Below are 12500 nucleotides of genomic sequence, written 5' to 3'. Positions count from 1 at the left end.
GGCGGTGAGTGTTTACATCACACAACACAATCATGAGAGTAGTGTAGCTCTGATCACTGATCCGTAGGGGTGGGCGATCTAGAAAAGATTCAAATCACGATTTTTTCCAGATAGATCACGATTTACGATTTTATCGCGGTTCTTCAAGTTGGTTTTAAGACTATTTTGCAAATTAAAGGGGCTTCAATACAGCCAAACTAAGTCCCCATATAAAAATATACTCTTTACCATTTATATTATGAAGAATATTTTTATCAAGTTAATATTTAATGCAAGTGCAAGACCATAAATCAGCTGTTAGAAAAACTTTACATTTTGAATTTTGTTTTTCATCTTGTTGCGGCACTCGGAGTAAAGCTGTGGAATGGGCGTGGAGGATAAATATTTTTGGCTGGGTATTTCGTAACGTGGGTCTACGACTTTGAGCAGTTTTTTAAAGCCCTCATTTTCCACAGTCTTTATGGAAATCATGTCTTTGGCCAGGTAAAATGCGACCGCGTCAGTGACATCTTTCCAGCACTTGTTCATTCTGTCATACGGATACGGAGTTCCTTTCTCAAATGGTTCTTTCGCTAAAGTCGTTGTTTAAGCCTTTTAGTTTCCGTATGCTTGGTTGTACCTGATTTACTCGCGTGGGATCCCTTTATAATTTGACTGTCGGCATACTCTTTCAGTCCCTTTTATTTTGAGGTGGTTAAAAAGGTTCGTTGTGTTGCCTTACGACGCTCGAATCTTATCATTGCCACATTTGCAAATAACTGTTGTTTGGGCCGTGTCAGTTGGGGAAAACCCAAACCATTTCAATATTACTGATGTAGAATTTTTTTTAGGGACCAAGTCCTCCGTGTTTCCCTCCATCTTCACTGACCGCGTCACTTAATCTAACTGAATTCACAAGCAACGTATACGAGCTTGTTAACATGGCGTAATCTATCGCAAGTATGTTGACGAATTCTATAGAACACCACTATATAGGACGATTTAACGATTTTCCCGAAAAAGTGGATCGTGCAGTCATTTTAATCGTTCACGATCTAATATCGTCATATCGCACACCCCTACTGATCCGTCTCATTCACCACAGCACAGTTCTGAGAGTTCTAATGATGACTGACTATAATCATAGACTTCCTTTGACTTTATGCACATGTATAGGTCTCAAAGTGGTGCAAACATTCTTCATTTAAAGTAACAAACGACTCCAGTGAGTGAATGAATAGAATATGTTCTGAAGTGAAACTTCTCACATTATCCAAACTGAAATGTGAACAAGCTTATCAGAGCGATACATACATACAGACATGAGGAAGTACAGTATATTCATAGTGATGACATCACCAGGGCTTGTGACTGTGTGTGTGTGCGCAGGAAATCCATACCAAGGTGATGTCACTGCAGTTCAGTGAGTGTCACACTAAGATCCGTCATGTAGACGCTCATGCGACCCTCGGCGACGGGGTCGTTGTCCAGGTGATGGGCGAGTTGTCTAACGGCGGACGGGCCATGAGGAGGTTCATGCAGACGTTTGTTCTCGCTCCTGAGGTGAATGACAACACAACACCACACACCACCACACACAGCAGAAATGACATGGGCGGTGGATCATCATTGTGTTTGTGTGTGCGTCAGGGATCTGCTGTCAACAAGTTCTATGTGCATAATGACATCTTTCGCTATGAGGAGGAAGTGTTTGGAGACTCGGAGGTTGAACTAGCAGGTAAACACACATTTACATTTACATTTAGACATTTAGCAGACGCTTTTATCCAAAGCGACTTACAAAGAGTTTAGGAGCAATAAGCGATAGTTCATACAGGAGCCATAATACTTTAGGTGCCAATACAAAGTTACTGGTTTCAACAAAAGCTAGACCACTACCTGTTGAGAGAAAGGGTTAGTGTATTTTTTTTCTTTTTTCATCATTCTCGTTATTCAGTCTTGGGTTTGTATTCACGTAAAAGAAAGCTACTGGGCCTTTTTTGTGTTTCTGTTGTGTTGGGTTTCATAAATGAGTGTTATGTTTTGTGTGTTTGTGATCAGAGTCTGAGGAAGAGGACGTGGAGGAAAAACAAACAGAGACTCGCGTCTCACCTGAGCCCGCCCAGGACCGGCCCGCCAGCACCACCTGCTATGAGCCTCCACCCGTCAGGTATCAGCACACCTGAGGCACGTGATTTGGCTGATGATGTTGTCACGGCAGTTCACGTGAAGCCGCGCAGACCGATCCATCAGGTTTACTTTTTATGCTTTGATGTCATAAGGCCTCTGTGACTGATCGGTGGTTCACCTTCCTCAGCAACGGAGTGGAGGAGCAGCAGGAGGAGATGGGTCTGGAAGCGCAGCCAGAATCACAGCCTGAGCCACAGGCCAGTCAGGAGGCAGAGGTGGAACTTAGCCCAGATGGAGAGCAGCAGGTGGCAGAGGCGGAGCCTGAAGAGGAAGAGAAACTTACAGAGGAGGAGAAACACTCCACCCCCGACCCCGTCCTGACTCCGCCCCCTCAGCAGACTCCAGAACCACCGAAGGTAAATGAAAGTGCTCTGGTGTTGGATTTGTTTGTTGTGTGTTTGTGTAATGGTGTTTGTGATGTCTGCAGGCGTTCTCGTGGGCTTCGGTCACCAGTAAGAATCTTCCTCCAGCCGGAGCTTCTGTCGTGTCTTCACACCTGCTGAAAACTGCCAGCGTTCAGGTAAAGTGAAGCCTTGGCATCATGATCTCTATTCGGGCTGTAACTCACAATATAACACTGGTCTGGAATGTCTCCTGCAGATCAGCTTGCTCAATTAATTTCTTTATTTGAGTTTTATGCTAAAATTTTCAGTTTGGGTTAAAATTGCAAAATGAGGAAAATGCTGTTGAAGATTTTTTTTTTTTTTTTTTGACTTTTTGTGAAGTGAGTTCAGTCAGCGGTGGGGTGGTGCTGTGTGAAGTCATGAGCCGAGTGTGTCGCTGGTGTAGATTTCTGTCATCATGTCCCAAACCTGTATTGCTGTTATGAATGCCAGACGTGTGCTCAGCGACCCCTGCTGGTCAATTATGAGCTCCGCTCTTACACTTCCTGTTTGTGTTTACGTTGTAGTTTTCTATCAACCTAAACCTTTTGACAGCCGGAGGATAACGTTGCTTTGTGTGTGTGTGTGTGTTTCAGCCACGGGTGGAGCTGAAATTGGACGCTCAGTCTGCTTTACCCCGAGATCATAGGAGGGAGAGGTCAGGTTTTCCCCCAAGAGGAGCTCGAGCAGGTGTGTTCAGGACTCTTCTTGTGTTTGTGAGTGATGTGTGATGATGTGACTGACGCTGCTCTTGTGTTTATCAGATGGCGGCGGCTCAGAGTCTCAGGCCGGGAAACAGCACATGAGTTTTAGGGGTGAGTCGACCTAATGCCCCGTGTTTTATTTCTAGATGTCATGAGATAATCTCAGCCAATGAGAAGTGTGTGTTGTGTGCAGGCCGCGGTGACCCTGAGGCCGGTGATGCAGATGGTCGCAGGTCTGTGCGTTATCCAGACAGTCACCAGCTCTTCGTTGGAAATCTTCCTCATGACATAGATGAGGGTGAACTGAAGGACTTCTTCATGAGTAAGTGTGACCTTTGACCCTGCGCAGGATTCTCTGAGGCTCTGTGTGTGACATCATCGGTGTGTTTCTCTTCAGCGTTTGGGAATGTGGTGGAGATGAGAATCAACACAAAGGGTGTCGGAGGCAAACTGCCCAACTTTGGTTTTGTGGTGTTTGATGACTGTGAGCCTGTGCCGCGGATCCTGGGAGCTAAGGTTTGTGTAATCGCTGTGAAATATTCTTGTCACTCATATACAGTTGAAAGAAAAAGTATGTGAACCCTTTGGGCTTACTTGGATTTCTTCATAAATTGGTCATAAAATGTGTTCTGATCTTCATCTAAGTCACAACAATAGAGAAACACAGTCTGCTTAAACTAATACCGCACAAACATTATACGTTTTCATGTTTTTATTGAACACAACATGTAAACATTCATAGTGCAGGGTGGAAAAGTATGTGAACCTTTGGGTTTAATAACTGGTTGACCCTCCTTTGGCAGCAATAACCTCAACCAAACGTTTCCTATAGTTGCAGATCAGACCTGCACAACGGTCAGGAGAAATTTTGGACCATTCCTCTTTACAAAAGTGTTTCAGTTCAGCAATATTCTTGGGATGTCTGGTGTGAATCGCTCTCTTGAGGTCATGCCACAGCATCTCAATCGGGTTGAGGTCAGGACTCTGACTGGGCCACTCCAGAAGGCGTATTTTCTTCTGTTGAAGCCATTCTGTTGTTGATTTACTTCTATGCTTTGGGTCGTTGTCCTGTTTCATCGTCCTGTTTCATCGTCCATCCTCTGTTAAGCTTCAGTTGGCGGACAGATGGTCTTAAGTTTTCCTGCAAATGTCTTGATAAACTTTGGAATTCATTTTTCCATCGATGACAGTAATCAGTCCAGGGCCTGAGGCAGCAAAGCAGCCCCAAACCATGATGCCCCCCTCCACCATATTTCACAGTTGGGATGAGGTTTTGATGTTGGTGTGCTGTGCCTTTTGTTCTCCACACATAGCGTTGTGTGTTCTTTCCAAACAACTCAATTTTGGTTTCATCTGTCCACAGAATGTTTTGCCAGTAGTGCTGTGGAACATCCAGGTGCTCTTATGCAAACTTCAAACGTACTGCAATGTTTTTTTGGACAGCAGTGGCTTCCTCGTGGTGTCCTCCCATGAAGTCCATTCTTGTTTAATGTTTTCCTTATTGTAGATTTGTCAACAAAAATGTTAGCATGTGCCAGAGATTTCTGTAAGTGTTTAGCTGACACTCTAGGATTCTTCTTCACCTCATTGAGCATTCTGCGCTGTGCTCTTGCAGTCATCTTTACAGGACGACCACGCCTAGGGAGTGTAGCAACAGTGCTGAACTTTCTCCATTTGTAGACAATCTGTCTTACCGTGGACACATGGACATCAAGGCTTTTAGATATACTTTTGTAGCCCTTTCCAGCTTTATGTAAGTCAACAATTCTTGATCGTAGGTCTTCTGAGAGCTCTTTTGTGCGAGGCATGGTTCACATCAGACAACGCTTCTTCAGAACAGCAAACTCAAAACTGGTGTGTGTTTTTTTATTGGACAGGCCAGCTTTAATCAACACATCCAATCTCATCACATTGATTGGACCCCAGGTTGGCTGACTCCTGGCTCCAATTAGCTCTTGGAGAAGTCATTAGCCTAGGGTTTCACATTCTTTTTCCACCCTGCACTATGAATGTTTACATGTTGTGTTCAATAAAAACATGAAAACGTATAATGTTTGTGCGGTATTAGTTTAAGCAGACTGTGTTTCTCTATTGTTGTGACTTAGATGAAGATCAGAACACATTTTATGACCAATTTATGAAGAAATCCAAGTAAGCCCAAAGGGTTCACATACTTTTTCTTTCAACTGTATGTGGTTTTTTAGTGGCTTGTTTTGCTGTCACGCATCATTATAGACACACTTTTATTTGGACATTGTGAGGTGGTGTTCATACTGATGTGTTTTCCTTCAGTTTTTCTATGATTAACATGACGTTTACACTGCTTCAGAGTTTTCAACCCCGTGAAAACTTTTTGAAGCGATGCAGACCCCGTTTCAGTTAAAAAACTTAGGGGTTGCGTTTCTGTGACCAGAGACTGTAGAATAGGAAGGCGTGTTTGCACATTCTCTCACTGATTGGGTCTTTTGTATCATTGCCTTTGCTTATCTGATTCGTCAGTCCCCTGTCAGATGTGCCATGTACATTTATTCATTTGGCAGATGCTTTTGTCAAAGCACTTAAATTGCATTATCATATACCTTTTTATAAGTATGTGCAATCCCTTGGGATGCAACCCATGACCTCGTGTTATTAGCACTATGCTCTTACCACTGAGCTACAGGAAAGCGTGTGTTTTCTGTGTTTCTCAACCAGGGGTACTCGGACCCCTAGTGGTCCGTGGCATAATTGCAGGGGGTCTGTAGTAGCCTGACTACGTCAGACTTTGTACTTTCCGATTAATTTCATTTTGCTTCTTAGTCTGATATAGCACACCATCTCCCAGTTTATCTCCGGCTCCATACCAGCCGTCCAACCAGCGATCAGAGGGCTGAGAGCGTGATGTAGACGGTAAGCGCCGAATTTAAGATTGTAGTTTAGGTTAATCTAAAACAACAGCGGACATGGAGACACGGGATGCTATTCGCTCTGTTGTGGAGAATATTCCGGCATTTGCCAGCTGATGCCCGAGCAAGAAGAGGGTTTGCTTCACATTTTGAATGGAGGTGATGTTGTGGCCCTACTCCCGTAAGGGTTTTGGGAAAAGTTTATAGTATCAACTGCTACCGATCTTCTGCGAAAAAACTGGGGAGGCCAAAGTCCGGCATGTCGATAATTGTGATTCTAACCCACCTCGGTGACACTGCTCCGTGATGGCAAGTCCATGACCTTCCTCGACTTTTTTATGGTCCTTGGAGTTTTATAGGCTGTATCTCGCTCTTTATCTGTCAACTCGAACTGGCACCCTTTTGACAGGTCCATTTCTCTTTTCCAGTCCTAAAATAAACCTTTCCTGTATATCAGTGGTAAGAGCATTGTGTTTACAACGCAAGGTTGTGGGTTAGGGTGTGGGTTGGATCCCAGGGGATTGCACATACCTATGTATAAATGTATAGGTTAATGCAATGTAAGTCGCTTTTTGATAAAAGCAAATGCAATATAAAATATATATATATTAACATGTCATGCTGTAATCTCATGTGATTGGTTTACGGGTACACCAATGATTTTAAACTTCGGACAAGCGCCCGCCCACGACAAAGAAACGCTTGTCAATTAGGCCGTTCCAACTCTGTCTACGAAGCGGAGCCGCACAGTTTGGTATTACAGGCAAGGTCCGTAGAACCCTTTCAAAAACATTTCTTTACTATCTTGCATTTAAATTGTCATTCCTTTGCAGTGTTATATCATATTCATATTCTGCACATTTCTGACTCAAATGTACCTGCCATGCGGCATCATTTAGAGCGGTCGGCATGACATCACAGCACGTAAGAGAGAGTCGACTGCTATGTTTCCTTTTGAAGGTCCCTTGCAGTACCTTGTTGTCATATGGGTGTTGGTTCTGCGCACCACTGCACAAATTTGAACAAGTATATTTTAATTGATGCACCATGCATTACCTTGTTCAAGAGCTCTTGGCAATAAACAGTAGCCTCAGAAAAAGAGGTCGACCGATATGCGTTTTTCAGGCCAATACCGATTATTTCCATGTGAATTAGACCGATAGCCGATATTTTGAAACCGATATATTTATGGTGTAAAAACGTACATTTATATAGAAATTAAGAACGCAGGCTCTGAAACATTTAAAAGTTTTTAATTCTGACTGAGAAATCTTAATCATAACGCTTATATTAATAATAAAAAAAGAAAGAAGGGAGCACCCAGCAGAATTCTGTGAACATTTTGTAAACCACAAGCAACACAGTAAAAAACAACAAGGGACAAATGAAAAAATGAATTGAATGGAATAAATTATATTTATTTATGGAAAAAAATATGTTCTGATGACTTAAAAATTGCATACAATACTAGAACTATTCAATTAATCATTTTGCTCATCATTGGATTAACTACATAATTTGACTTTATATAATAAGTGTGAATAATGTAATTGCCTTCATAGCTTTATTGTGTATGTTGTTGAAAAGACCGCAAATGTTTTCATGAAGCTTTAACATTAAAAGCGTATTTTAGACACACTTAGTTAGTACATTAGCCTATTCCTTGAGTGTATTGTCAGCAAGATGGGCATTTAATCACACCCATGTGTGTCTCTGAACAATTATGTGTATAAATAAGTTGCGAAAAATAACTCAATCTAACATTTGTCGTGAGCAGCTTGAGATTGCGGAGTCTGTGAGTGTGTGTGCGCATGTGTATGAGAGCGCTCTTACTGAAGACCGACGTTTAAAGTTCTTTATGCTTTAAAATGGCTTGTATTTTTAACTTAAAATGACGTGCAAAACGCCAGCTTGATCAATTTCAAGAAACGCGTGCAGTGTGCTGCTCGCTTGCACAGCAAAATCATTTTTATACTGTGGATGAGAATTATATCTACATGATAATAATGCGTAAATCCTGCGGAACCTTCAGGAAACCCGCAAAGCTGCTCCGAAATTCAGGCACTAATTAAATTGAAGTATTTTGCATCTTCAGTGTAGTGGATTGAGATTTATTTCAACGTCTGATGCTGCCTTACCTCAGAGAGCATGAACCAGAAGCAGCTCCAGTTAGTAAGTGCCAGAGATGCGAACAAGTCACATATGGTCAAGTCCAAGCAAGTCTCAAGTCTTAACCATCAAGTCTCGAGTCAAATCTCAAGTCACAGTTTAGACAAATCAAGCAAGTCAAGTCAAGGGTTCACCCTAAGCAAGTCCAGTCGAGTCCTGATAAGTTTTAAGTCAAGTCAAGTGAAGTCGCAGTACTTAAATAAACAGAGGTTAATTTTTTCAATACATGTTTCTTTGTGCACAAAAAAGGTGTTTGTATACATGCATTATGTATCTTGTATACATTGCTATGTATGAATTATATGCATATCTGTGCAACATTAATATCTGAAAATAAAAGTGTTGCTTGTACAAAAGAAATCCAGTCTGAAATGTATAATAAATCTAATTCAATTTAATTTAAACGGTCTACACAGAAACGGAAATACTTGTATCTGACAGAATGACTCAAGACTTAAGCATGTATACATGCTAGGAAGCTTATAAACTAAGTATTGTGACTGAAAATCTGCCTATTATATGTTTTAAATATATGATGCTTTAATACTTGTGCTGTCCATTAAAGTGCACAGTAGGCCTATAGGGAATTTGCCTCTAGTGATGGGAATCCCGGATCATTTATTGACTTTGATCTTGAATCTTGTTTATTAAAATGAACGGATCTTTTTCATTTCGGCAGAATATAAATAAAATGTATTTTAATATAGCCCAGTGATGAAGTTATGATGCTTAATCGTCATCTCTCCGGTGGACGCGCAGTATGCACGTTTCATACGTAATATATAATCTGAGAATGTTTGTATTCTATTTGAACTGGTTTCATTATTTACAGCACAAAACGTGTTGTTGTTGTGAGTGTACACAAAAAAATGTAGACAGTTAACAGATTCGAACTATGAAATTATTCTCGTCAGTATGACCGAAAAGTTTTTAAAGAGTTTTTTAAGTCAGAGTATATCTCAACGGTGCGTCCATGTCAGCCGGTCATGCAGTATATAAGTAAGCTGCTATTCAGCTTCCACACGTAGTCCACACAAACACTTGAACATGTGCGCACTAAATATAGACATAACCCTGCATGTAATACAGAGAAGCCCTTCTTTATTTTAAGAAGATTTTAATGTTTTAAGAACATAAAAAATCGGGCTACGCCGTTATAGCCAGATTCCCCAATGCATCTAATTATGAGATGAGATAGGCCTATCAGTGATGATCGATTATCACATTTCTAATAACAAAAAAGCAACCAAGGCAAAATGATGACAAACAGAAACGATTAATTCATTATATTAGTAATCGTTTTATTAAACTGACTATAAATTACCTTTCCTTGTGGTTTGTGTATTGTCGGATAAAATTCGACGTTGTGGTTGTTGTCAGAAATCCTCGCATTGCATACTCTGCATTTAGCAATTTTTTTAATTTTCACGGTCCAGTTCAAAGTCCTTATAGCCAAACGTGACTATCTGTGGAGCTCGACTGTTGTCTGCCATTGTAACGGCCACAACTATTCAAGTCATGTGACTCGAGTCCCCCACCTCTGGTAAGTGCTTTCGGTGTGAGAGTGAAAAACACTTTCTGTTTCCGCAGCCTCCCGCGTTGATTGGCTGGACTCGTGACTTAGTCCCAACAAATCAGAGGGGCAGTGGGCGGGCATTACTCTAGGCAACAAACTAGAGTGACGTGTTCCGACTGCTCTCACGAAATCCTTAGCTGCGTCAGATCCAAAAGCGCATTTCAAAATTAAATGACTTTATTGGCAAATCGGCTTTGAAAATGATCAATATCGATTATCGGCTAAATCTTTGATATCGACACCGATAATCGGCCAGTTCGATAATCGGTCGACCACTACTCCGAAGTCTAGTGTGTGAAAATGTGCATGGGGAAACAGCAATCTTTGTTAGATCACTCATCTGTTTCTCACGCCTGACACCAGACCGATTATTCGGAGCGGTTTTGCTTCAGATCGGTTTTAAGGAATTCATAGTAGAGCTGCACGATTCTGGATAAATTGAGGATCCCGATTCTTTTGTTTCAAATAGAGATTGCGATTATTTTACGATTCTGAATGATGACTAAAGGTAATACTTAATTTACTAGAGGTTCTGACAAAAAAAGTTTATTTGGATTCGTCTAAATTAAACAAACTCAAGTGTTTTTTTTACTTCATATCCAAAAGTTCTACTTTCTAAAAAGTATAAATGCATTGAAGTAACTTGTATATGAAACATTTCTCAGTAAAATTATTTTATACATTTGCCTGATATATACAGACCGCTTGAAGGGGTCTTTACAGAAAGACACTACTGATAAACATAACAACGCAGTATTCTCACCTGTAAACCGTTTAAAATAACCTGAAAACATGAAATGATGGGCAATTTGACGAAAGCTCTAATAGTGCAGCTCCTCTATTAGTGGAAATACAGTGATAAGCGGCACACTCTCTGATGACGTGTTTTACCATAATGACGGATATAAGGGCTCACTCGGATTTGTCCTACAATCGTTAGTTTCGTTACTAACATGTCCAGTTAAGGTGTGAAGCAGAATCCGAACAATGTATCACAATCCTGAAAAACACTCATAAGAACAGTTTTGTTGTCAGACTGTATTTACTTTATATGTTGGTCTGTTATTTGGTGTGAGATTAATTTGGAGAGATTTGGAGCTTGTAAACGCGTTTAGGGTTAACCTCATCCTCATGGACCCCTGACCCTCACGCTCTCACCCCATCCAATCTCGAGACTCTCGAGCCTTGTGCTTTTAAATGTCTCTCTCAGTACTGCGATGTCATCCGTTGATCGGTCTGCTCGACACTGAATGAAATCAAACAAACCTAACAACATAAATAACACCTCATCTATCCACACGAAGATGTCCTTGTGTTAATCACCATCATGTTATTGTTGTGCTGACCGGTCTAATGTGACTAATAACCACCGGCGTCATCATCAACAACTGTTTGTTTGCGCACGCCCAGCCTGCCTGAATGCTTTCCATAGTTTAAGAGAGATTTTTATGAAACGCCAGTATAATGAAGCTGGTTTTTGACTTAAAATGATGTTTTCATACTTAACACATGCTTGAATAAACATGATCTTAATAGAGTGAGAATAGATCTTAATCATTCAACGTCACATAATATCAGGTGTGTTTGACTTCATGCAAGGTTGCGGAGACCGGGAGGGAATTTGTCAAGTGCCAAACAAACAAAAACGCACATGTGCACACACACACACACACACACAGGCATGCCCGCACACAAACCATTGTTGCAGTGACTTCTTTCATCAGGTAAAGTGTGTAGATAAACCAACACTTTTGTACAGTAGGAAGATGTTGGCGGGACAGCCGTGCGAGCGTGAGGTTTTGCCGACGCAGCTGGTCTTTCTCTCGCTCTATCTGTGCAGAAAACAGCAGCTCATTCAACTGACACAACAAAACAGCGTTTCCAAAGCATATCAACATGAACCTAAAGCCTACCACCCATGATAATGATATAATGTCTATTTTCCATTATTATTGATTATTGTCTGGTATCTGTCTGTTGTAATCCACATCAGGATATACAATATCACGCAGCCCTAGTTGTTAATCTGCATTTCATCTGAAATGATCCTAGTTATTGAATCCGCTTGATGTATGACGCATTTATGCTTGCTGTCTCTCCTCTCCAGCCTATCATGTTTCGTGGAGAAGTGCGGCTCAACGTGGAGGAGAAGAAGACTAGAGCCACCCGAGAGCGAGACACAAGAGGAGCAGCCGACGGTCGCCGGGGACTCAGCGGGCCCCGAGGATCTATGGGAAATGGAATGGGGCGAGACAGAGATGGGCGTGGCCCCCTCTCGTCGAGAGGCGGGATGGGGGCTGGGAGAGGTGGCGGTCCGAGCGGAGAGAGCCGGTTTGCGGGGCCGCGACGCTGAGGCTGGTTGAAGTTCTCACCCTTATTCGGAAGAAAAGATTTTTCTCTTTCTCTCTCTCTCCATCTTTGGCTTTCGGACTGTGAATGAGCATCAGAAGGAACATCAGCTCTTCTCTTCATTCACATCTTTCTGTTGTTGTTTGCGGAGAGGACAAATGCAGCGTTTTTTCCTACAGAACAAAAGTTGAATGTCTGGACAGGGTTTCCTCATGAACTGATTTCTCACACATTTTTGTAAAGCACGTACATCAGACGCTTCATG

The 12500-nt window shown here is 41.7% G+C and overlaps 1 protein-coding gene across 1 annotated transcript in view; it reads left to right on the top strand.

Moving 5' to 3' along the window:
• Positions 1-12491, top strand: part of LOC130417155 (ras GTPase-activating protein-binding protein 2-like) — a 13241-nt gene extending 750 nt beyond the window's left edge. The window contains exons 3-13 of the mRNA XM_056742459.1: positions 1-4; positions 1369-1542; positions 1630-1717; positions 2041-2149; positions 2297-2525; positions 2597-2689; positions 3149-3242; positions 3317-3367; positions 3450-3578; positions 3654-3772; positions 11994-12491. The exon at positions 1-4 is cut by the window's left edge and continues 78 nt beyond it. Coding sequence (XP_056598437.1) covers positions 1-4; positions 1369-1542; positions 1630-1717; positions 2041-2149; positions 2297-2525; positions 2597-2689; positions 3149-3242; positions 3317-3367; positions 3450-3578; positions 3654-3772; positions 11994-12239 — 1336 coding nt within the window. The 3' untranslated portion in view covers positions 12240-12491. The remainder of the gene's footprint in view (positions 5-1368; positions 1543-1629; positions 1718-2040; positions 2150-2296; positions 2526-2596; positions 2690-3148; positions 3243-3316; positions 3368-3449; positions 3579-3653; positions 3773-11993) is intronic.
• The last annotated feature ends 9 nt before the right edge of the window (positions 12492-12500 follow it).

Source organism: Triplophysa dalaica, unplaced genomic scaffold, assembly GCF_015846415.1.
Source record: "Triplophysa dalaica isolate WHDGS20190420 unplaced genomic scaffold, ASM1584641v1 Contig24, whole genome shotgun sequence".
Lineage (NCBI taxonomy): Eukaryota > Metazoa > Chordata > Actinopteri > Cypriniformes > Nemacheilidae > Triplophysa > Triplophysa dalaica.
The sequence above is the reverse complement of the archived record's forward strand: the minus strand, read 5'-3'. Positions and strand labels throughout refer to the sequence as shown.